The 26,596-nt window shown below is 40.9% G+C and overlaps 1 protein-coding gene across 1 annotated transcript in view; it reads right to left on the bottom strand.

Annotated features, from left to right (window-relative positions):
- Nucleotides 1–17,586: 17,586 nt before the first annotated feature.
- The window catches only part of grin2aa (glutamate receptor, ionotropic, N-methyl D-aspartate 2A, a), a 376,984-nt gene continuing 367,974 nt past the window's right edge, over nt 17,587–26,596 (bottom strand). Inside the window, exon 12 of the mRNA XM_041206490.1 lies at nt 17,587–19,389. Within this exon, the coding sequence (XP_041062424.1) occupies nt 17,587–19,389 (1,803 nt within the window). The remainder of the gene's footprint in view (nt 19,390–26,596) is intronic.

Here is a 26,596-nt window from a genome sequence, read left to right as displayed (position 1 = left end):
TCCAGGACAAAATAGTCTGCTTATACAGTGCTTCATCCATTAGATTAAACATCTACCCCGCCAACTCCCCCACCAACCCCATCACCAGTGTAATGTTGCTGCAGTGTCTACAATCTACAGAATGCACCACAGCAACTCACCAAGGCTCCTTCAGCAGCAGCAGCATCCAAATTCCCAACCTCCACCATCAAGAAGGACAAGAGTAATAGGTATATGGTAACACCAGCTCCAAGTTCCCAACCAAGCCATATGCCATCCTGGCTTAGGCCTATTTTGCTGTTCCTTCATCATTGTCGGGTCAAAGTCAATACCCAACAGCATTTTGGGAGCATGTCTGCCACTCAGACTGCAGCAGTGCAAGAAGGCCCTCCACCAGTTTCTCAAAGGTGATGGGCAATTAAATTCCGGTCTTACCCATGAAGTCCACCTCTGATAATTAAGTGAGTGATATTTTTCTAAATCCATCTGATTTAAAACACTTTTTTCCACATATTGTGTGCAAGTCAAAAGCAAAATAGTGTTGATGCTGGAAATCCGAAATCTGATGAAAGGTCATTGACCTAAAATGTTAACTCTGTTTCTCTTTCCACACATGCTCTCAGGGTATTTCCGGTATTTTCTGAAGTTATAAGTCAGAATTGTGTATCCAGATAAGTGGTGTCCTCTCCGTGAAGCAGTTTGGATTTTATCTGCCATCTATATCTAAGGAATTTCACCAGCTTGCACTGTAGGTATCTCTTTAATGGAACCGGGTTATTAATTACTCTAATTTTGCCATTTGTAAATATTTATTTGCAGCGCCATTTGAAAATTGGAGGCCTGCTAAAACCCTTCTGGCATCTTTTAAATTAATATATTTTAAATTAAAATTAGCTTAAATGTCTTATTGTTGCCATATTATTACTGGCCTCGCTTTGCTCCTTAAACCACCAGAATGCAGCACCTCCTCCTGTTTGTGGAGAATCGCCTAGTCTTCGTAACCTCCCGCAGGCCTACATCCCTCCAAGCTGCCCTATGCTTTGGAATTCTCTCCCTAAACCTCTCTATCTCCCACTCCTCCTTTAAGACACTCATTGTAACCTATCATTTTCACAAAGTTTATGGTCACCTGTCCTAATACCTCCTACATGGTTTGGTGTCAAATTTTGTTTGATACCTCTTCTGTGAAGTGCCATGGGACTTTTTACTACACTGCAAAGTGCTATGTAAATGCAAGTTGCTGCTGTTATTGATTATAGTCTTGTTAATAATGTGTTTTGGTCCAAGTCAGCACATTGTGCATCTTAATTTCATTCTATTTATATAATTATTTGAATTGCATATAGTACACCCCACAACAGCTGTAGGGGCTCTATGCTTGACCTCTTAGCAAATAAAAGCTGCAGGCCCCATTCGACATTTTTGGAGAAGGCCCAGGTAAAGCCTTTATATTTCCAGCTGGATTCATGTTTTAGATAAGGATTTGTCTCAAATGTATAAAGCTGGATTTATTCAAAATATTTAAAAAGTCAGGAACTTTCATTGTACAACCCAAATTCTTGTCATTAAGTGTGGAGCGTAGTTCAATGCACTGAATATTTTATTGGTTTTCACATCTCTGCTACGTCTTCAATTGTAGTCATGCCAGGAATATGACTTTTTTCAGTCTAACTGCTGTACTGCTTAATCCAGTCTTTTTTTATGGGTTGGGCACAGTTAACTGGCACAGTTTGTCAGTGTTCAATGTAGAAGTGATTTATTCCAACTGCCTGTACTGTGAGCTCTTGATCATGCTCTTGGATCATGCTTTTGCTGTCACTCAGGGAGCTTGAGAGAGAGAGAGAGAGACAGAAAGAGACCAAATGAAGAAGGGAGGGAAGGAGAAAGAGAGATATTGATAAGTCAAGAGCAGCCTTCAAGTAGCTCACAACATATGATATTGCATAGTATAACTTTGATGTAATATTAAATGGAATAAACTGGCATTCCTCAGAGGCAGAATGAACATTTCCAAGCAGATGGCAGACAGTTGTTCCATCCTCTCTGGCACTGTTACAGCTTTGGGAGCTTTATCACCTGCCTACCCAGTTGATAAGGAATTGCTACCACATGCAATTTTTGTTCAGAAGTGACTAAAAATTCGTCACTGCAGGTATAACTCCAGTCTCCAGAAAGCTCCTTAATCAATATTGCTATTGCTCATTGCAAACAGCAAAACCTTTGACATGAGAATCTGATTTTTTTTTTAAAAACGTGCAACTACAAGGCATGGCTGACATGGCTGATAACATTATAGCCCCTCAACCAGAAAATGGAACTAAGCTAGTCATTTGAGTTTGCTGCCTCTTGGGATTTCCTACTTCAGTCTCGGCCAAGTCATCAGATGGAGTGTTCTGCTCTGATGAGATGGGCTGTTTGGGACAGAGAGAGAGAGAGGAAATGGAACTGTTGGCCTGTCACATCGTAAAACCCAGTTAAAACTTGGAACAGAATGAAGGGGAGAAAGGTTCTGTGGATAATAGCACCTATAAATACATTCAATGTTCCATTTTAGAATTTTCTTGTGAAAGTGTTGGCCATATACTCAGGATTTGTAATTAATTTACTTGATTTGAAATTATGAAATGGATCTTTTCATTTTTTAATTCAAATCATTGTTTATCTAATATTGTCCTCGTGAATTAAAGGTTGGAATATAATGCTAACAGTTCCCCTCACTGTTTCCTTTGGAAATCACACCTACAGGGCCTATTGTATAGAAAGGATATTGTATTAATCTCTCTTCATTAATACAAGGAGCACAAGCAATGAATGTTGTTCAAGAAAACAGCTTTGCTTGAATGGCCAGTTTGCTCAAAGAGAAGTGAGTGTTCACATCTATCATTATAAAATCTATACAGTATTACAAAAATGTTGCATGTGCACACACATCCTGTTTAAAACAGATTGTCATGCACAGTCTAATGTTAATGTCAGTGTGTCACTCCCCCAAACTCTGTTTTGCACTACAAATCAGAGCCCTCAGCTCTTGGTTTACAAATCCCCAGCACCTCCCAGGGTAACTGATCCCAAGGATTCCTCTTGCTCCCACCTGTGCTATAATGTGCCTCATGGTCCTATCACAGTGCTGAATAATTCCAGCACCACCCATTCCAAGATCCTCTTGTGCTTCAAAATCTCAGGGCTCTCTTGCAATGCTGCCAAATCTCATTATGTCATACTCTGGATGTGAACTGCTGTTTATGATGCAAAGCCAACTTTGCGTTTTTGATCTATAACATAGGACTTACACAACATTACGTTACTTCTCTGTCCCAAAATCCTGGAACCCCCTCCCTAACAGCACTGTGGGTACAACTACCCCACATGGACTGCAGCAGTTCAAGAAGGCAGCTCACCATCACTTTCTCAAAGGCAATTAGGGATGGGCAATAAATGATGGCCTAGCCAGCAACGTCCAAATCTCATGAATGAATAAAAATATATATATGGCACAGAAATAGATCACTTTTGGGAGGTGATGGTGTAGCGGTGTTATCACTGGACCAGTAATCCGGACATCCAGGGTAATGCTCTGGGGACCTGGGTTCAAATCCCACCATGGCAGACGTTGGAATTTTAATGGAATAAAAATCTGGAATTAAAAGTCTAATGATGACCATGCCAATTGTTCACTAATGCCCTTACGGGAAGGAAATCTGCTGTCCTTACCTGGTCTGGCCTACATGTGACTCCTGACCCACAGCAATGTGGTTGACTCTTAAACACGTTCTGAAATGGCCTAGCAAGACACTCAGTTGTAACATAACTGCTACAAAGCCTCAAAAAAGGAATAACATTGAACGGAATACCTGGCATTGGCCTAGGCTCAGTAAACGACAATGGCAAATATTGTCGACCCTGCAAAGTCCTCCTTAGTAGCATCTAGGGATTAGTGCCGAAATTGTGAGAGCTATCTCACAGACTAGTCAAGCAATGGCCTGACATAATCATCCTCATGGAATCATATCTTACAGATAATGTCCCAGGCTCCATCATCACTATCCCTGGGTATGTCATGTCCCACCGGCAGGACAGACCCAGCAGTGGTAGCGACACAATGGTTTACAGTTGGAAAGGAGTTGCCCTGGGAGCCCTCAACAGTAACTCCAGACCCCATGAAGTCTCATGGATCAAACATGGGCAGAGAAACCTCCTGCTGGTTACCACATACCGCCCTCCCTCAGCTAATGAATCAGTGCTCCTCAATGTTGAACATCACTTGGAGGAAGCACTGAAGGTGGTAAGGGTGCAGAATATACTTTGGGTGGGGGACTTCAATGTCCATCACCAAGAATGACTCAGTAGCACCACTACTGACCCAGCTGGCTGAGTCCTGAAGGACATAGCTGCTAGACTGGGTCTGTGGCAGGCAATGAGGGAACCAACAAGATGGAAAAACATACTTGACCTCATCCTCACCAACCTGCCTGCTGCAGATGCATCTGTCCATGACAGTGTCGGTAGGAGTGACCACTGCACAGTCGTTCTGGAGACGAAGTCCCACCTTCTCATTAAGGATACTCTCTAATGTGTTGTGTGGCACTACTACCATGCTCAGTGGGATAGATTTCAAACAGATCTAGCAGCTCAAGATTGGGCATCCATAAGGCGCTGTGGGCCATCTGCAGCAGAATTGTACTTGAACACAATCTGTAATCTCATGGCCTGGCATATCCCCCACTCTACCATTACCATTAGGGGATGAAACCTGTTCAATGAAGAGTGCAGGAGGGCATGCAGGAGTAGCACCAGGCACACCTGAAAATGAGGTGTCAACCTGATGAAGCTATAACACAGGACTTCTTGAATGCCAAACAGCATAACCAGCAAGTGATGGACAGAGCTAACCCACAGCCAAAGGATTAGATCTAAGCTCTACAATCCTGCCACATCCAGTCATGAATGGTGATGGACAATGAAACAACTCACTGGAGGAGAAGGCTCCACAAATATCCCCATCCTCAATTATGGCGGAGACCAGCACATGAGTGCAAAAGATAAGGCTGAAGCATTGGCTACAATCTTCAGCCAGAAGTGGAGTGAATAATCCATTTTGGCCTCCTCCAGAGGTCCCCAGCATCACAGATGCCAGTCTTCAGTCAATTCAATTCGCTCCACTTAATATCAAGGAACGGGTGAAGGCACTGAATAATGCAAAGGTTATGGGGCCTGACAATATTCCGGCAATGGTTCTGAAGGCTTGTGCTCCAGAACTTGCTGCACCCCTAGCCGAGTTGTTCCAGTACAGCTACAACACTGGCATCTATCTGGCTATGTGGAAAATTGCCCAGGTATGCCCTGTACCCAAAAAGACAGGAAAGTCCAATCCGATCAATTACCGCCCTATCAGTCTACTCTCCATCATCAGTAAAGTAATGGAAGGGGTCATCAACAGTGATAACAAATGGCAACTTGTTTAGCAATAACCTGCTCACTGATGCCCAGTTTGAGTTCCGCCAGGGCCACTCAGCTCCTACCTCATTACAGCCTTGGCTCAAACATGGACAAAAGAGCTGACCTCCTGAGTTGAAGTGAGAGTGACTGCCCTTGACATCAAGGCAGCATTTGACCAAGTATGGCATCAAGGAGCCCTAGCAAAACTGGAGTCAATGGGAATCAGAAGGAAAACTCTCCACTGGTTAGAGTCATACCTAGCACAAAGGAAGAAGGTTGTGGTCACTGGATGTCAGTCATCTCAGCTTCAGGACATCACCGCAGGAGTTCCCCAGGGTAGTGTCCTCAGCCCAACTATCTTCAGCTGCTTCATCGATGACCTTCCTTCCATCATAAGGTCAGAAGTGGGGATGTTTGCTGATGACTGCACAATGTTCAACACCATTCACAACTCCTCAGATACTGAAGCTGTCCATGTCCAAATGCAGCAAGACTTGGACAATATCCAGGCTTGGGGTGACAAGTGGCAAGTAACATTTATGCCACACAAGTGCCAGGCAATGACCATCTCCAACAAGAGAAAATCTAAGCATCACCCCTTGATGTTCAGTGGCATTACCATCACCAAATCCCCTTCTATGAACATCCTGGGGGTTACCATTGCCCAGAAACTGAACTGTGCCTTCCAAACCCATGACCACTACCATCTTGAAAGACAAGGGCAACAGATAGATGGGAAAATCACCACCTAGAAGCTCCCCTCCAAATCACACCAACCTGACTTGGAAATATATGCTGTTCCTTGTCGCTTGGTCAAAATCCTGGAATTCCCTTCCTACCAGCATTGCAGGTGTACCTACACCACATGGACTGCAGCGGTTCAAGAAGGCAGCTCACCAGCACCTTCTCAAGGGCAACTAGGGATAGGCAATAAATGCTGGCCCTGTCAGCAAAGCCCACATCACATGAATGAATTAAAAAAATAGTCTATGCCAGAGTTTATACTCCACTCGAGCTTTCTCTCATCCTTTCACATCAAAATGTGTCATCATAACCATCTCTCACCTTCTCTTGAAGTACTTGTCTAACTGCCCCTTAAGTGCATCTATATATTTTGCTTCAACAACTCCCTGTGACAGTGCATTCCACCTTCTTACCAGTCTTTGGGTAAAGAAGTTTCTTCTGCCCTTTTGGATTTCTTAGGGGACTGTTTTATATTGATGGCCTCTAGTTATGCTATTTCTCACAAGAGGAAACCTTCTCTCTGTATCTACTCTGTCAAAACCATTCATAACGTTCTTTCTCTTTTCTTTTTCCCAAGAGAATAGAGACCCAGCCTGTGGAATATATTTCCTGTGCACTTGGTTGAACACCAGTTGAAATGTTTCTTTTTGTTATTCTATATCATCATCTGTCAATATAATTGTCCATCTTATTTTCCCAAGTTCCATTCTCAGCCCTTCAAAATCAGCTTTTCTAAATCTATTAACTTGTTTTTTTGGCAATCTTATGTCCTTATCTATCATTATCACAAATCTTATTATCTTGTGGTCACTCGTGCCTAGATGTCCCCCTACTTTTACTTCTCTTATCGCCTCTGGTTCATTACCCATTACTAGATCCAGAGTGAACCTGTCCTTGTTGAGCTATTTAGACATTGGGTTGGAAAGGAGTCCTGTACACATTGTAGGAATTCCATTTCCTTATTCTCTTTACCTAATGCTTCTTTCAAATTAATTATCAGGGCAGTTGAAATCCCCCATGACTATTATTCTATGGGTGAAATCATCCCAGATTTGCACTAAGTGCAATAGCGGGCAAAAACAATGTTTTACCCGCTGGCTGCAATGGCGGGTTTTCATGCTGTATCATCCCAAACCCGCCACATTACTTATGCCATCACCTCATCGCTTCATCATGCCAGGCACAATATCAAAGTACAGCCGTGCTCAGCTCTTGCAGCCCAGGATTGCTGCAAAGAAGATATGGCCCCTTGCGTACATTTTGGACGCCATTGAGACCCGCTGTGATGTCGTCTACCCCTGCTCTGGCCACAGGAGGGACAGCTATATTACCACTCCAGCTTGGTAGGCAATGGCAGTGGTGTTCAGTGCCGATGCTGCACAAAAGAGGTTGGCCATCCAATGTAGATAGAGGATGAATGATCTCATCCATGCACCCGGGTAAGGCAACCATCTCATGATTCTAAACTCACACACATCACATATTTATTGGCATCTCACACTATACCAGTTCAAAGGACATCACCATCCATTCTCACACACATACCCTCTCATGTCCACCTGGTCTCATCTCCTCTGGAGACTGCCTCGTTAGCCCTTACCATCTTACCACTTGCACAGATCAACATGTGCCCCCACACACTCCCTCGGATACCATTCTTCCCCAGTAGAGCCCTCATCCTGCAGCCTCTTCCCTTGCCTGAAGCCACTTCTTCCCTTTCCCCAATCAAGCCTTAGTCCTGCAACCATTGAAAAGCCACCCACATATGGCTGGTATGGTAGCTAGAGACCTACCCGTGAGCCACCTAAAAGTGATGTGGCGCTGTCTGTGAAGACTGGCGCTGATGACTGCGAGTGTTGCCCGAAGCAAGGTAGGCAAACAAATCTTGAAGTCTTGAGCGAAGTGCAGCCTGCCAAGTGCGCGCCTTATATATGTTGTTACGAAACACGTCGGCGTGTTTTCCTGCCGATGTGGCAGACGATCTAACAGGTGGAGGGGGATGAGTCCAGCAGGCTGGCCTTGTAATGATATGCTCATGTATTACATTGAGGTTCCCTATGTCCGATGGTGGGGAACATGGCCTGCCATTTGCGGGTGGAGCGAACGATTTCTGGTCTTCTCGCCATATTGTCCGCTCATGCCACCAAACACGCACAACGCCAGCGGGCATGGAAAATCCCCGCATGTGTGTTTTGCTCAATTCCATAATTTGTCTGTGTGTGTCTTCCTCCATGTTCCTTGCACTATTAGGTGGTTAGTAAACTAATGTGATTGATTTCTTTATTATTTCGTATCTCTATCCATATGGATTCTATTTATGGCTTGCTGGTATATGCATCCCATTTTTCTACTGTCGCAATATTATCACAAACAAGTACAACTATTGCATCTCTCATTTCCCCCTCTCTATCTTTTTTCAATGTGTTATACCCTACGATGTTTAATTCCCAGTCCTGACTTTTCCATAGGCAGGTCTCAGCAGTGTCTACTATGTTCAGTTCCTGCCATCCCATAGTTGTCTCCAATTCCCCTGCTTTATTATAGATACTGTACATTTTGGTAAAGACAATTTATCTCATTTTTAATGAGATTTCCTCTCACTTTATTTTTAACCATCTTTTTACATCCCTGTTCTATGACTCTATTTATTCACATGCCATTAGTGTTCTTTTTATAAATTCATTCACGGGATGTGGGCGTTGCTGGTTGGGTCAGCATTTATTGCCCATCCCTAATTGACCTTGAGAAGATGGCAGTGAGCTGCCTCCTTGAACCGCTGCCCTTTTGAACCACTCCTTAACTTTGTTCTTTCCTACATTCTCCTTAATTGTCACAGTCTCTCCAACTTACATTCCAGTTCAACGTCTCTGAGCTGGAGAGATTCTAGATGAAGACATTTCCTGTAGATGTGTTTGCTCGCCATCCACAAACTTCCACACTCTGCAATCCAGGCACATGACCTGCTCTGCCATATCTCAGGCTAGCCTTATTTAGTTACTTAAATAATTGAAGTCTTTAGTCAATGATTATGTGTAGTTATATCAAGTCACTTAACTAATTAAGCTATAAATTTAATATAGTACTTTTACTTTCCCGGTCCTAGTTTAAACTACTGCCCTGGTTTAGCGAACAAAAGGAACCTTAAAACGCACCGACTAATCACCCACCTGCTTACCTAATTAAGTCCTCTGTACTTCAGCTCTCGAACATAAAAATTAGGAGCAGGAGTAGGCCATTCTGCCCCTCAAGCCTGCTCTGCCATTCAGTAAGATTATGGTTATCTGACTGTGGCCACAACTGAACATTCCTTCCTAACCCCAATAACCTTTGACTCCCTTGTTAGTGAAGAATCTATCTACCTCTGCCTTAAAAATATTCAATGACCCTGCCTCCACCACTCTATGGGGAAAAGAGTTCCAAGGACTCACAATCCTCTGAGAGAAAAAAATTTATTCTCATCGCTGCCTTAAATGGGATACCCATTACTTTTAAACTGTGTCCCCTAGTTCTAGTCTCTCCCACCACGGGAAACATCCCTTCAGCATCCATTCTGTCAAGTCCCCTCAAAATCTTATATGTTTCAACAGGATCACCTCTTTCTTCTAAACTCCCATGGATACACACCCAACCTGACCAACCTTTCCTCATAAGGTAATTCTCCTATTTCAGGTATCAGTCGAGTATCAGGTATCTTCTCTAACACATTTATATCCAAATAATCATTTGGTAGTACAGAACTTGAGTATTTCTTAAAAAGAAGAGAGACTTTTTCTGTCAAAGCTTTTTGTCTTGCATTCATCAGGACAATTTGCAAGAATACCAAATGTAAAGGGAACAACAACTTACACTGTATGAGAATTAGCACTCCTCCCATACAGTATAAATTGTTGTTTCCTTTACATTAGGTATTATGACAAATTGTCCTGATGAGTGCAAGATGAAGAGCTTCAACAAAAAAAGTATCTTTTTCAGCAATACTCACATTTGTATCCTTCCTTAAATAAGGAGACCAAAACTGTACACAGTATGCCAGATGTGTTCTCACCAATGGCCAATACAGCTATAGAAAAACATCCCCACATTTATAATCCATTCCCCTTGCAATAAATGACAACATTCCATTTGCCTTCTTAATCACTTACTGTACCTTCAAACTAACTTTTGGTGATTCATGTACCAGGACATCCAGATTCCTCTGTACTGCAGAATTCTGCAATCTCTTTCCATTTAAATGATATACTGCTTTTTTATTCTTCCTGCCAAAATGGACAAGTTCACATTTTCCCATATTATACTCCACCTGCCAAATTTTAGCCCACTCAGTTAACCTATCTGTATCCCTTCATAGACTTCTTATCTCTTCTCAGGCCCCACTGTCCCTTGAACACTCTCTCAGACTACTCCTCATTCTGTAAATCACTAGAGCAGCACCTCTTCCCTCACTGCACCAAATTCCCTCACTCACCAAATTCCCAAGGTTAAGGACGTATTTCGTCAAAGCAGTACTCCATCAAGGTGGACTTCAGGCAACTAAAACTTTGGCCTGGAACCTGAAACTGATATGCACATTGAATCTGCAAAGTTTCCTACTCAAATGCTGAATGAATCTAGCATATTGCTACTTTTCAGTTTATGGTCTTAGATAGGCCACTTAAGCACAACTCTAGGTCAGCAGTAGAATAATACGTTGTGTGCCAATGTTTATAAAGTTGCATATCTTCCAATTTATCATGAACAATGCAAGAGATGAAACATTTAAGTTATGAAGAGAGATTGGATAGACTTGGGTTGTTTTCGTTGGAGCAGAGAAGACTGAGGGGCGACCTGATTGAGGTGTACAAGATTATGAGGGGCATGGACAGGGTGGATAGGGAGCAGCTGTTCCCCTCAGTTGAAGGGTCAGTCACAAAGGGACATAAGTTCAAGGTGAGGGGCAGGAGGTTTAGGGGGGATGTGAGGAAAAATATTTTTACCCAGAGGGTGGTGACGGTCTGGAATGCGCTGCCTGGGAGGGTGGTGGAGGCGGGTTGCCTCACATCCTTTAAAAAGTACCTGGATGAGCATTTGACACTTCATAACATTGAAGGCTATGGGCCAAGTGCTGGTAAATGGGATTAGGTAGGTAGGTCAGGTGTTTCTCACGTGTCGGTGCAGACTTGATGGGCCTCTTCTGCACTGTGTGATTCTCTGATTCTGTGAAGAGAGATCCGTTAAGCATTTTGCATCTAGTGCACATTCACCACACTTTGGACTTCATAGTCCAGCTGTAGCACTTCAATGTGTTCTTCCCTGTTACAATCTTATCAAGAGAAAGGGAGCTGCTCATTAAATGCTAGCTTTTTTGTCTTGATGCCACAACTTTCTAGACAGATATAATTACTTGTATTTGATTATTTAGATTACTTTTCCACCTGAGTTCTTAAACAGTAGCATTAAAGGGATAGGCCATGTAGAACACAGCTCCATCTTAGCGCCTGAATTTAGCAGAGTAAATTGCTCTTCAGTGTGAATTTCAGCTCATCAGCAGCCTAATAATACCAACAGGATTCCTGCTTCACTGGGAAGGCTGGGCCTCATTAACATAAATGTGGGTTGTGGACAGTAAATGAGTATTTCAGGGCAGTCCACTGACTCCGGACTGACACAAAGCCAGGTGACCCAGCTGGCCACCGCATCATGAGCACTCCAACTCTTCCCAGCCTCACAAAAAGTCAAAAATATCTTGTTGCAATTGTAGCATTAAATTCTTCAACGCCATGGTGCACCACATTCAGAGACAGGTGCCATAGTGAAATAACACAATGAATATCTCCACCTGTTCAATTCTCAGCAAGAGGTAATAAAAGGAGGTCACATATGCTTGTAACCAGGAAGAAAAGGGGAATGGGCAGTGGAATCACATCAGATCACACTTTCTAATAGCTACTTGTCAGCACTGTCTGAGCCTTGGGATCTTCCCAACCTTTGAGACATCAAGAAATTCTGTATATGATTCAGCCAATGAGATGTTGATGTGATAAAAATTAAATTGTTTGAGGATAGCCAGGAGTTCAATAATCTGTCCAAAGTACAACCCACCACACTGCACTTGGGATGGCAAGATCTGATCTTCCTTAAGGTAACCCAGCACAGACTCTGCCATATAGTGCATGGAGGCAGCACCAATTAAGAGAATACAAACCCTTGAACATAAACATCTGGCACAAGCTCCACTTCAGTGTCTGCATAAGTACCCTCTCGTCTTTTTCCAGCTCCCAATAAGAGCATCAGAATGGCATCTTGCTTAAGCATCTGAATGGGGTTCTTACTCTGCAGTTATTATCAACTTTCATCTCCTTAAGATCAAGAATGATTATTGAAAAACGAGGATCTGTTAACCCATTCATCGATCAACTGTTGACAGCATATAGGAAAAATTTGAGCAGTCAATGGCATTTGGATCTATTACAGTATCCTTAAACTTTTCTCAACAAAGAATATAGTCCATATGCTGACTCCAGTGTAAATTGCTTCCATGTTTAAGCATGGAATCTAACACTAAGTTGATAAGCACTTGGTGGGAAATTATTTTTGGTTCTCTTATGGGTAGCCAGTCAGTCTACATGATCTTCAAATTCGCTACATCTTATAGCCTGACGTATGGGATTATGTGGAAAATTAAGTGAATATTCAGTGTAAGGATGACGTAAATGTCTAGCCCATTGGGTTCCTTACATTAGAAATTCAGTAGATCAGGTCTACTGAGCTGCTAAGATTTACTGTCCTTGTGTAAAGTATTTAAGATTCCAACGTAGAGACTAATAAAGAAGACCATTCATGCAGAGAGGTTCATGTGAAAAAAAACCACAGTATTAAAGAAATTTAAGTGACTGTAGTTTTAATTTTGATATAAAGTGGCAGAAATAGTCTTCCTTAGAAAAGTGATACTTTTACTTATTTACATTTTTACATCAGATTTCCTGGCACAATTGACAACTTATTTACATCAAATGTTGTTGCAGAAACACTTTGAACATTCTATATCCATTCCAGTTGTAATTTCTACACATCTACAACAGAAAAAAAAACACTTATTACAGTTTTGAAGACAACCTTGGCAAATATTACAGTTAGAATGTATATAAAGATCAAAACAAATGTAAATGCAGACTTCAATATGCAGATATGTTTGAAATCTATATTGTTACAAAGAAATAATTAGTATTTTCTCATCTAATGAAGGAATAGGCAGGAATCAAATTACTTTTGTACCAATAGTCAAATGAAATATCTTTGTGGGTGGTAAGCAAGGCAAGATGTGGATTCCAATGCTTTTACTTTAGAGTTGCACACAAATATAAACTGGGTAAGCATAACACATACTTTATGGATTGAGGACAACATGCACACATCCAAAGGACATTTCAGATCTCAAAATTTGGTTATTAGCTTTAATCCACACTGTCTTGCAAAATATATATCTTAAACTTATCTATGCTTTTCATTTCCAGTTCAAGTTTGTACCTTATTGAATTTGTTTCTGTAATCCCTTATCTAATGAAGCCTGACATGTCTGTTACTTACATTACTGTCATTCTCTTCAAACCTATTTCACTTCAAAAGTTAACTTATGATCTCTTCATTTCAAGAGAATTTTTCTGGTAGACTATTATCTGCAGAACACAAAACAGTTCACATTTTGTTTTATAAACCAAAAAAACATACATGTATAAAGGATAATGTTTTGCTCCATGTTGCACTGCTTCCCAATTTTCTCTTTTGCACAAAAGAACTAAAATTACACCAGCCACAATTTGTATTTGTTGTATCTGAATTAAACGTGCTGTAGCAATGAGTTTTCCACAATATCATGTTACTCCTCTAACCTCAGAAATAGTCCTAAGAAAAAGGAACTAATAATATAAAAGGAAATAATAAATGCAATTAATATTTTTCTTCTAAATACATACTGCAGTTATAGTTGTAACTTCTCAATAAAATAGAGGTAAAGGGCCAGCATTAATGAGTATGGATAGGGATGAGAAACTACTAATTGTTTTGTGCAGTTGAAATGTACAATGTCTTGTTTCATTAACAACTGCATTGGTTACCATAGTCTCGGCTTTGTTTAATGAGTTATGTAAACGATTGTTTATATTTTCACATTCACTACTATAATACAGGAGCTTATTATTAAAGCTGAAATATCACTGGTGTGTTTAATTATATAAAAAGTGTTCAGAGGATGATAAAATAATCAAGCTTTTGAAAGGTCTTCCCTTATTTTAGCACAGTAATTAATTTACACTCACTGTGGCAGAAGGCTAAACTGTTTCTTTTGTAACCTGACAACTTTCAAAATACTCTTAAGTAATGTAAGTAGTTTGTTCTGCACTGGATAATTCTATAACAAAAGAATATCGTTAAAAAGCAGAGTATCTATAAAAACCAGCAATTACAAAAGGAAAATAAATGATTTCATTATCATTAGTTTGATTAGAGATGGATAAAATAAATTGTTGGCATTAGATAGTTCATATATTGAAACAATATTCAATGAAGAAGGAGCATAAGCTATTTAAATAGGCTACTTTGTCATGAGAATATCAAGTAGTAATCATAAAATTAGGCTCTTCCTTAGATAACAGGTTAAAAGTGACATAGTTCCTGAACAATTGGAAGTGACCTACTCATGCACAAGACATTATCAAATGCTACTTTATATATGCCATTGATGCTGGTAGCACGCATGTTAAAAAGATTGACGTGTTACAGATTCCAGTACAGCTTCAGTTTGTTCGAAAGATCCCCTGTTAGGATGGAGAATGTTGTTGAGATTTAATGGAGCTTACCATTTTGTTTTTCTAAAAGTTATATTATTGCTTCAAATTATATTATGTTCTGAATGAATGTATTACAAAACATGGAAGCAGTGTTGGAAATGTATTCTGTCACCTGTTTTCCATCAGCTTGCTGACACTTTACCAAGCTGGAGCAAGAGAAGAAGCATTGTGAATGAATTGGAATTAAGTATGAAACTTTAGCAGGGCTTTAGAATTCCTACCAATCATTTAACAATCTTTCAGTGTAAACATTCATGTGACAATTTAATTTTTCTCTGTTGTCTTGCATTTTTGAGGGCTTCGATCAATGCATGGAATGAAAGTTCTGGAAATGGAGCATTGTTTCTTTGACATGCTGTAAATAGTGCGACTTTAGGCATAGCATAGGTCAGTTGCAATGTTCATTTCCCTTATATTGCATGCACAATGTATCTCTGGCCTCCAACCACTTGCAGGAACAGGCTGCATTCACTGAGCTCTGAAGCTCTCAGAACTGACCATTTAATGGGATGCCATAACATTTCCACTAAACAACAGTGAATAAGATTAATAGTCTTTGGCACATTCCCACTTCCTTAGATGCCTAAGAAAGTGTAGAACTTTATTACATTATTTCTCTGATTTGATTTTTTTCTGTGCCAGCTTCAATGATTCTTAGTACCTTCTTCAGCAGGTTAATTTTGCTCTTTAAGTTGAGAATTCCATCCTCAATAAACTTGACTGACCTTTCCTGGGTTTGCTGGCAGATTGGAAATGGATTTCCTGATGGGTAATGGGCGAGGGTAATCATATAGGGTTCATGCATTTATGCATAAGGAGCACACTATATTTGTGAGGCATTTCAAAGGAGTGGCCTTTTGGCTACAATTAGATATGGTCAACTAAGTAAAACATGTGGTCTTCAGAATTAAATGGGGACCAACTGTATAATAATTTGCTGAAATGTTAGTTTCTAAAAACTGTAGTGATAACCTCTTCTTTGTTATTTAGATGATGGATCTGAGCAAACTTTAGAGGACACAGGCACTGAGACAATGGTTATTTGTGTGACATCATTAAACATGATATTGTGAAAAAATGATATATCATAAAAAAAACATAAAAAAGCATTAATGGGTATATTCAAGAGACAAATGATTTCTATAATTTAAGCATTTCACTGGTACATGAAGTCATAAGTTCCAGCCCTTTCAACGTACAAAATTCCCACAGTATACTAGTAGTTATGGAGATTCTTATTCAAAGCTGTGGGCATATTTTAATTATCAAGCAGCAAAATCCAGCACTGGTAGAAATCTAGAGTTAACTGAAGTTACTTACGTATACTAGCTTTAATAATTATATTCCTTTTCTATAATGGTAACATCCTAATTTTTCTTGCCAGAATACAGGCATATCCTATATCCCTGCTTCCATATTCAAAATAATCAGTTCAAGCTTACATGATAAATATATAATACAATGGGAATATACTGCAAAGAGATGGACTATCAGACCTTTTCACAATTCATGTGTGGATGTTTACCAAATCTGGGGAGAGTTAAGCAAATCCAGTGAAGTGAATCCCCAAGCTAACAGCTTATATTACATTTTATAACTACTGGGAGTTATTAAGATCTATAATGTTCAGAAGCTCAAAGTCCCTGAACTTTCATGCCATGCATTTTATTAGCAATTTCCTGTTGCTTCCCAGTGGTTAATCCATTGATGTCCCCAGTGGACTGCTGGTCTACAATGTCATCAGGTAAACAAACTTGAGTAAGCAATAAAGGCTGAAACAAACTAGCAGATGGGTCAATAGAGAATGTGGGTGAAAATATTTTGACTGCGGCACTTTCTACTGAAGGAATAATATGCTGATTTTTATGGTGTGATAAGTTTAAATCAATATTGTAGTCTTCACTGTACCCTAACCTATTGATGTCCTCACAGGTCAGTGCCCCAAGGGTTAGTTCAAACAATTGAGCGATCAGCTGTACAGTAGGAAACATGCAGTCAGGATTTTGATTATTTCCTAAAGAAAAAAATTCAGGCTTTTCTAGAGGCCCCATTTGGTTTCAGAATTTATAAAGTATGCCATTAGCTGCTTAGCTCAGGGTTTCACTTTGGAAAACAGTTGATTTTAAAAATATCAGCAGATACAGAACTGGAGTACACATAATAGCATAGTTGCCAACTCCCTACATTTACACAGTAATATTGAGTTTGTCATCTATTTCTTGCTTACTTTACATAACCAGAATTCTCCTAAGATTCTGTGACCTGTCTAGTGTGGTCTATTATAGATTAATGCACTGAAAAAGGGCGACATAAATTCCACTAGGTCATTTTATGTAGTCTTCATTTGCAGCAAAGCTAACCAGTTGGTATGATCATCAACATGTATCTCTTTTCTGTTGCTCCTTTGCCATCAGATAGTAGGAAAGGCCAGTCAGCCCTATCTAACAGAAAATAGGAGAAAGAAGACAATGTTAGCAACGACTATCTGGCAAAGCTGCCCCTTAATGTCTCCTAAGTTCCTATTTCAGAATGTTGGCAACTATGTGCATCACTAGCTACAGCAAATGAATGACATTAATGTAGAATTAGACAAACAAATGATGAGTCAAACATCTGATTCAATACTAGGCATTTTTTTGTACACACGTCTATTGCTGGAAGAATTCAAAACCCTGGGAGCACAGTAAATACTATTCCTGCTTGATACATAAGGCATAATATGTTCTGAAATGTACACTTCATTAGGAACTTGTCCATCTCTGGAGCAGTATGATGTTGTCGACCTAATAGATGATCTAAAGTGATTAGCGTTTCGTGCCTTTGATGCAGCAGATTGTTTATATATATCAGAAGAACTTCGGCCGTGGACCAGATGCTGATCTTCACGAAAGGAATGCCAGAATGGATTTTCAGAGACGTGATCTGGATACAATGACTTACTCCGCTTGCTTTCTTCCAAATTATGGTCAAAAACTGAAACCTTGGTGCTAAAGAGTTTCTCTGGTTTAATATTGAATACATGTGCATAAGGGTCATCCTGAAATCTGTCTTTTTCTTTTAAGCTTACACTTCGGGCAGGCCTTCCAAGATCCACTTCCTTAGGCTTTTCAAGGATATTGTCAAACGAATGCTGTCTGCTAATCCTCAGCCTGTTCACTTTTTGCATGTTGGAGGTGTCAGGAGTGGCCCAGTGATGGACAAAGGATTCTCCGGGGCGCATGGGGCTTACTGGCTCTTGTAACATGTGATCTTCACTAATATCATACAAGTTTGCCGTGTGCACACAAGCATCACATCTGTTGTACGGAGACCTGACCGAAATATGAGGAGTGTAGTTAGGCAGCTTGGAAAGGCAGCTTCTGCAGTGTGCAATGGGCTGCTTGTACCTATCATAGTAATCTACAGGGGAAATATTTTTCTCCTTCAAGCTGTAGTGCTTATTATACAGGCTGTATTTATTTTCAGCATTGGTAAGGTTGTCCTCATTATGCTGAGGAGTCCTGTTTAGGTGCAGAACTGCTTCCTGTTTCCTGTAATTCTCATTCTGATCATGATACACTGGAGGGTAGTCCAGGTCCTCTGGCATTGGTACATTTTCTCGGTAATGATGTTGATCTGAATGATAACTGGATTCTCGGTCAGAATCAATTGTGTAGACTTTGTCACGATGGTGTTGCTGTCCCTCCTTTGCTCTAAGATAAGAGAGTTCTATTTCACTGCAGTCTCGAGGATACTTAGCCATCATGGATTTTTTTTTGAAAGTTTCTTTATGTTTATGATGCTTTTGATTGTTATCAGGATCCTTGTAGGAAGTATTGCGGCTTGAACAATCTGACATGTCTGAATGGCCAACTTCTTCTGGAAGGTACCTCTGATTTTTAACAGGTTGCTTGGGTTCTACATTGACACTTTCTACTAGAGATCCCTGATTCTGCCGCAAAGTTTCTACAGATTTTTTCCACAGCTGCCTAGGCCTGGAATTAAGTTTAGGAGTATCTGAGCTAACTGCAACCTCCACAGTGTTGGGATTTGCTTCATTTAGAGTCAATGGATGCTGCCCTTGGAGTATATAATTGTTGCGGTTATCTTTTTGCCGGTTGACGTTAAATGTCAACATTTCACTGGTGTTGTCATTAAACCCCGTCTCCTTGGGTTGATAGGGCCTATTATCAGAGTACAAGAAATTTCCCTTCTGATCAACCACATCAAGCAATAAAGACCCTCTTTGAATGAAATTGGAAGTTCTTTTAGGGGAGTTTGCTCTTGAAGCATTAAGATTTGACATATTGGCCATTGTTTTTGCTGTATTAAACAGCCTCAGAATATTTGTTTGAGGACTGTTTAAATCCAGGTTGGGTGATTTCTTCTTTTCCTCATTGGGTACACCATGTATACAGCTCCATATTCCCTACAAAACAAAAAGAGGGAAAAATTAGCACAAGCTGCATTGACATTTGCCATTATGGGACTATTGTACAATATTAAACTACACATTCCAAAGCTTTCACAGCGTGTAACTGACGAGAATAAAGCCATTAATCTAATGACCATTTTTTATAGATTTCAAAAACGTGTCAACTACCTGACAATGTTTTTTTCAGTTATAAACTGTGTAAACACATAAATGATTGTGCCTCTTTTAAATATGTATTTTTCAATTAGGATTAAAGTGCAATGCTTTCCCATGGGCAATCAATTATCCAACAGTAACATTTGGAGGTAAACTGTTTGCGATTTAAAGTAATTATCATACAATTTTTTTCCTTTAAAATATAGCTTGAAATGAGAATGGATCAGTTATTCTTCAGAATTTGAAATGAGAATGGATCAGTTATTCTTCAGACTGAATGTTTCTCCACAAGAGGGAGTCAGGGAATTACATAGGCCAGGATTTCCCGGTCAGTGAGTGGGGGGGTGGGGCCCGCTCGCCAACGCAGGATGATGTTGGGTGGAACTCCCGACGTCACCCCGTCTCATTTCAATTTTCAGGTGGGTGGGGGCTCAGCAGAATCAGCTGTGATTCCACCGACCTGTCAATGGCCAATTGAGGCCATTGACAAAATGATTAAAGTACTTAATGGACCGGCCCGTCCAACCTTAAAGTTGGCGGGCAGGCCAGGAGCCCTGGCGGGCCTTGGAAAAAGCATGAAACCTCATCCATGGGCGGCATGAGTTTCATGTATGTTTTTAAATTTTTAATAAAAGTGAAACTGAAAGTGATGGACATGTACCAACTCATGTGACAGTGTTACATGAGGAGACATGTCAGGGGAATTTTTTTTCTATTGTTAACATTTTTAAATTTGGCGCCGACTTCCCTGAGGCAGCACTTAGCCTCAGGGTGATGAGTGCACTCTTTCGTGCGCATGCCCGAAAGAGCACACACTTGGTTTAGGGATCCCTCCACCCTGCCCGCACAGGGAGCATATAGCACTTCCTTGCAGACATTACGCTGGGCGGCCCTTAATTGGCCCGCCAACGTAAAATGGCGGCACACCCCCGATCGGGGGTGCCGATGGGAGGCACGCCTCCATGTACCCACTCCTAAACATTCCCCCCGAGGGGGGGAAATTCTGCCCATAGAATTTGTAGCAGACAAACAGGCTATTCAGCCCAATTGCCGTGCTTATGCTCCACCTGAGCCTAATTTGAACACTTCCACATCCAATCTCTGAGATCATGACTTAGGTCTGGTCCAAATGGCTTCTGACACTTGTCTATCATGACCAAGAGTTCTCTTACCAGTTCTGTGTTGGATTGCTGCAGGAACTGAAATATGTCACAGCAGCATGAAGAATCATCTTCAGGGGAAGAAAACTGAAATTGCAAGTCTCATTTTGAATATTTGTTTGTCAAGGATGAAAGAAACTATCACGTCAAATTTATGAAAAAGTCCATGATTTCATTGCTTAAGTTAAGTTAAAAAAGTAAGTGTGAAGTTGAAAACCCATGAGTAGGAAATGAAGAAGGTCTATATGTTCTCTTGGAGTTACCACCATCTACATTTTCAATAACCTGAGTGGCTTAAAAGTTTCCTCCATTGCTTCATCAGGAAAGATTAACTTGTTTGAAGCTGTTTTGCTGATGTCATACAGGGGGCATTATCTACAAAAATATTTATTGAAGACATTTTGACAAGACATGGTCAGCCACTTGGAACAGAGTGCTAAGTGTTACTATACTTGAATTCAATATTAACATCTATCAATCTTTTAGTTCTGTTGTAACTACTGACATCATCACATAGCTGTAGTAGAGCATAGTATGGTTTCTGAAAAGCCTAATGAAATAATACCAGGATAAACATTAGAATAAAAATCTTTACAATATGAATGGATAATAATAAGCATCTTGGCATTGTTAAAAAGCAGTCACCTCACCAAGAGATTTGGGTGACAACGTAAGCATCAAGATGAAAACCTCATCAGTTTGCGACTATCATCTGGCTCAGATCTTGAGATTACAGGCTCAAAATCATTCTAGGGGATCCATTAGTTCAATTTATTTTATTTAACTTTGAGTCGCTGCTTTTTTTGTTATCAGTTGGAGCTGTCATGGTAGATGCAGAACTAATATGGTTCAAGCTGCTGATGCACAATGGCAGTCATGTTGCAGAATTAACAGATGTGTAATCACTGCAATTTTACAGTGATAATCAACAGCTGGGTGAGAAATAATTGACTCAGCATGAATCATAGAAGATAAAGGTACAGTACAATCCTGAGATAGCCAGCATGATTGGTGGGCTTGAAATCTATTTTTATTTTCCATTATAATGCATATTCTTGCTTTTCCTATTTGGTGGATAATGTACAATTATTATTGTTCAAGGCTGAGAGGCAAGTGCCAGTACTGAATAATGTAAAGCCCACATTAAGTGTGCTAACTAACTTTATAATTGTAGCATAAATGACGTCCCTGTGGAGTTAGGAAATAAGGTAAGGCAAATTAAAGGTCAAATTACACATTGGAATATGTATTGGTCATACCAGAGTAGGCACCTCTGAGAGGTGTTATTGTTGTTGAAAGAGTGCGGAGGCAAATAATGAAGTTAATTTGAGTGTCAGGAATTAAGTTATGAGGAGCAATTAAAGAAGCTGGATTTGCTTTTTGTTGAAAAGCAGAGACTTTGGGCTGACCCAACTGAAGTTTTCAAGATTTGAAAGAACAAAACTGATCCAAGCTAACTTGGGCAGGATATTGAGCTCAGCGCGCGGGCATGTGCCCAACCTGGTCGAGAGCAAAATAATTCGTGATGACGTAGGGCGAGCGTCCCGACATCATCGCGTAGTCCTGCGATATTTTGTTCGGCGGGCACGTGCCGGAGTCAGCAGCGTGCCCGCCAACAAGTAAAAGGCCTATTAAGGTGATTAAAAAGGTAATTAAATTGAAATTTACGCTACCCGTCCAGCCTTACATTTGGCAGGCAGGCAAAAACGCCAAGCGGCCTTTGCACATTTTAGGAAACTGCATCCATGGGCAGGATGAGGTTTCCTAAAGCAAATAAAAATAAAATAAAAATTTTACACTTAAATTAAAAACACGTCCCTGCTCATGTGACAGAGGAATTGAAGCGCTCTTTCACGTGCATGCGCGAAGTTCATGCTAGGCCTGCTCGCCCTTCTCCCACCGCCTGCACAGGCAGCTGCCTCTTGCATTCCACGCAGGGCGGGGGGGCCTTAATTGGCCCACCCACGTAAAATCGTGGTGTGGTGCCGATCACGGGCAGCAGTCGGTTTCCCTACCACCCCCACCCTCCCATTCCGAGCACCATCCTGCCCTCGTTAACAACAGCAACTGATTCAAATACAATGGGATATGGAAATTAGGAAACCAGAAACAAGAAGGAGAGTTAGATATGCAGAACTTTATCAGCCAAGGTCCCAAATGCCCTGTTGGCTAATAGAATTTTGGAAAGCGAATAAAGTAGACATCAACAATAAATTTAAAATGCACTCCTGGAGAGTAAAGTGATAGAGGGACATAGTGAAAAGATAGGTGCATGGGTTATTATATGGAAAAGGGACAGTTTTGTTGAGCCCAGTGCCCTTACCCCGTTATTTAAAAATATGCATTCTTATCTTTTATAACATATTAAGCTTCTATGAAGCGCTTTGGGATGTTTTAATATGTTAAGGGTGTCATATAAATGCAAGTTGTTGTTGTTAAAATACATTTTTGTCTTCATGCATGCACAGTGACCTGGCGAAGTGGATCAGGTCTTCCAGGTTACCACCTGGATAGTAAAGACAATAACTTAGTCTAATATGTTTCATTGCGTCTCTGGCTTTGAGATTATCCTGAGATTATGAAAGGCACACTATACTTGCAAGTCTTTCATTTTTTTTCTCTGTTTTATGGAACAGTTCAACTGAGTTTAGAAAAAATCTGAAATAGACTATTAATATATGCAGCACAGTTACCATTCTCATCCATCTTCCTTTTGATGATTGCTAATGAAATGCAACTTCCTTAGAGAGACTTCAGCATAAAAGCCATACATAAATATCTGATATAATGATCACACTCATTTTTCTTAATAACTTTGCCGTCTACTTTGTCAGAATAAATGCATACTAGTCAAATAATTAGTTGATTAAACTTAAGTGCAATGAGAAGATCAATGGAAGCTGATGGTTCTGTATCAGTAATGTAATGTCTTTCTACATTATACTTTGCCAAATGCAATATAGTTAATTGTCTTCCTTCTTCTATGAATCATTGACTATTTCACTGGTATTGCAGAAGAAAGAGTGTGTCTTTGCTTGCATGGCTGGTACCAATTTTTTGACCTTCAAACTCTATGGTTCATACATAAACCGTATGCTGAAAAGAAACCAAACTGATAAATAAAAGATGAATGTCAATCCAAACTGCACATTGATATGGCTTTTCTGCCTATAGCTTAATCTATGTTTTCAGTTTTCTATCACTACATAAAGGTATAGGAGCACCAGCACGCTCTGCAAATCCTGCAGCACCATTTTTCCATAAACTACAGCATCCCATAAATATAGCCTTATAAAAATTAAACAGCTGGGAAGTGTTTAACCTTTAAAGTTTATATCCTTAAAGGATGTTTCTATGCTGTGAACATATAAAGGATAAAAATGACTTTTGGATGTACTATACTTTATATAAGCTGCTACCCTGAAGAGTCCATTTGAAAATATCCCAAAATAGCAAAACAGTATTTTAAATACTTTTTAATATAACACTGTAAACTTAGGGTCTACTCATCAGTTGAAGAAACCTGTGCAATGTTAAATGATTGGTCATATTTCTCCAGTCATTGACAGCAAATGTTCCCTTTATGGAAGAAATGCTATGTCATTTGACCCTGATTATCATACATTCCTGAGGCTCCTGCCTGTATCTGGAGGAAGCTCTGGCCACCTGGATCAAAACCCACCCAAAAACTAGCACAGATGGAGACTCAGTGGTGAGTCTTTTCATGTACTATTTTGGTCCTGCTACTGTTCCATTTTCGAGTGTAAATAGGGCAGTAAGAACATGAAAAACTTCTCTTTGTATACTTCCATATGGTCCCCTGATAGCTCGCTCCTTTCAAATTTAGGGCTCAGTTTCTTCCATTACATTTAATGTATTTGTGACTTCTACTTCAAAAGCAAAATACAGCAGATGTTGGAAATAATCAGCAGTTCTGGAAGCATCTGTGGAGAGAGAAACAGAGTTAACTTTTCAGTTCTGTGACCTTTCATCATAACTTCTGATGAAAGTCACAGACCTGAAACGTTGGGCGGAATCTTGGGCAGGCTTGGAGGCAGGAAGGGCATTTAATTAGATGGGATGGTGGCATTCCTGAACCCCACCACCTTCCCGCCCCCATCAGTATTAAGTTATGGGTGGGAAGGCCCATGGTTAACCTTCCCGTCCCGTTGTCAATTGAAGCCCTTAAGGGCCTCATCCCATTGCCATTGCTTTTAACCCAGTTGCAGGCAGGCCTGTTGTCATGTGGCGTGCACGGCAGCTTAAACCTTGTGGCCAGCTTGTTACCTCCTGGCAGGGAGGGGTGGTTCCTCGATCAAAGGCACTCAGTGCCTGTTGAAGGCACTCGACATCGGGCAGGGGGAGCTTCTGAAAGCCACCCACCTGTCCTTTCTGCTGACCCCACTACACACCTCTTCCCATGACTCCCACCTCACAAAACCCCATATCCCCTTCCACATTACTTACCTGTGACCTGGGGCTGAATCTTCAGCTCGGCGAGTGGTGGCGGCGCCCACTCGCCGAGGTGTAAAATGATGCAGGGTGATGTCGGGCGTGTGTCCCGATGTCACCGCACATCATTTAGACTTTCAGTTCAGTGGGCGCGCAGCCAAACTGTCAAAGGCCTATTAAGGCCATTTAAAAAGGCAATTAAGCAATTAACTGAGCTGCCCATCCAACCTTAAGAGTGGTGGGGGGCAGGCGAAGAGCCCAGGTGTCCTTCGCATTTTTCACGGAACCTCATCCACGGGCGGGATGAGGTTTCATGAATGATTTAAAATTTTCACACAAAGTTTTATTAAAATTAATGCATGTGTCTCAGCTCATGTCGCCATTTCACTTGAAGGGACGTCATTAAAATTATTTCTCCACTTTATTTACCTTTTAAAACTTAAAACTTATCTCCCCAAGGCACCTCTGTGCCTCAGGGACATTTCTGTGCTCTTTTGCACGCATGCGCAAAAGAGCGCACTCCTGACTCAGAGAACCCCACCCCCCACCCGCACAGGCTTCCGGGTGCACATCACGCTGGACGGGCCTTAATTGGCCTGCCCACATAAAATGGCAGCGTGAACCCAATCGGGAGCACCGATCAGATCCACTCCTGCCCGCACCCGCCCCTGCACAACCCCCCCCAACAGAATGAAAATTCTACCCTGTGTTGCTCTGCAATCCTGGGATTCCAGTGGGGGTTGAGAGGAGGTGTCCTTCCAGTAGCAGCCACATCTTCCCCAGTGGCACTGCTGAGCACTAGAGCTTCTAGCCTCTGATTGGTTGGCAGTTCTCGGTAGGCGAGACTTCTGCCTCCAGGGTCTTGATTCCAGGGTGAGGCCCATCGCTGGCCTCACCACTGCCTGATTGACATGTGGGTCAGAGGGCCTTTCCGAAAAGAGACAGCACGGATCTCTTGCCAGCTCTCCAGCCACAGGCAAGACCCCAATGCCTTAACAAGATACTCACCATTAACTCTGTTTCTCTTTCCATCCATGCTGCCAGACCTGCTGAATATTCCCAGCATTTTCTCTTTTTATTTGTGACTTTTACATGTTGATCTCCCTTCAACTTTGTTTTTGCACTTCTTTGAATTCTCTGCCTTTCAACCTGACAAAAATTCTACACCTAAAAACACCAACTTTGTTTTTCCTGGGGCGGGGGGAGGGATACTGTCTGACCTTTTGTATATTTCCAGCTTTTACATTATTTCAGATTACCAGCGTTCACAGTTTTACCTGCCTTTAGCTGAGGAGTTAACAACAGGCCAATGTTCAATATTTTAGTGAAGTAAATTGAACAATAGATAAGATTCTGCCAATGACCAAACTACGGGAGTGATATCAGCAATCCACCATAGCAGCTGTGGTTCATGCTGTGCTAACTCACACCAA

Source organism: Carcharodon carcharias, chromosome 15 (assembly GCF_017639515.1).
Source record: "Carcharodon carcharias isolate sCarCar2 chromosome 15, sCarCar2.pri, whole genome shotgun sequence".
In the NCBI taxonomy this organism is placed as follows: domain Eukaryota; kingdom Metazoa; phylum Chordata; class Chondrichthyes; order Lamniformes; family Lamnidae; genus Carcharodon; species Carcharodon carcharias.
The sequence above is the reverse complement of the archived record's forward strand: the minus strand, read 5'-3'. Positions and strand labels throughout refer to the sequence as shown.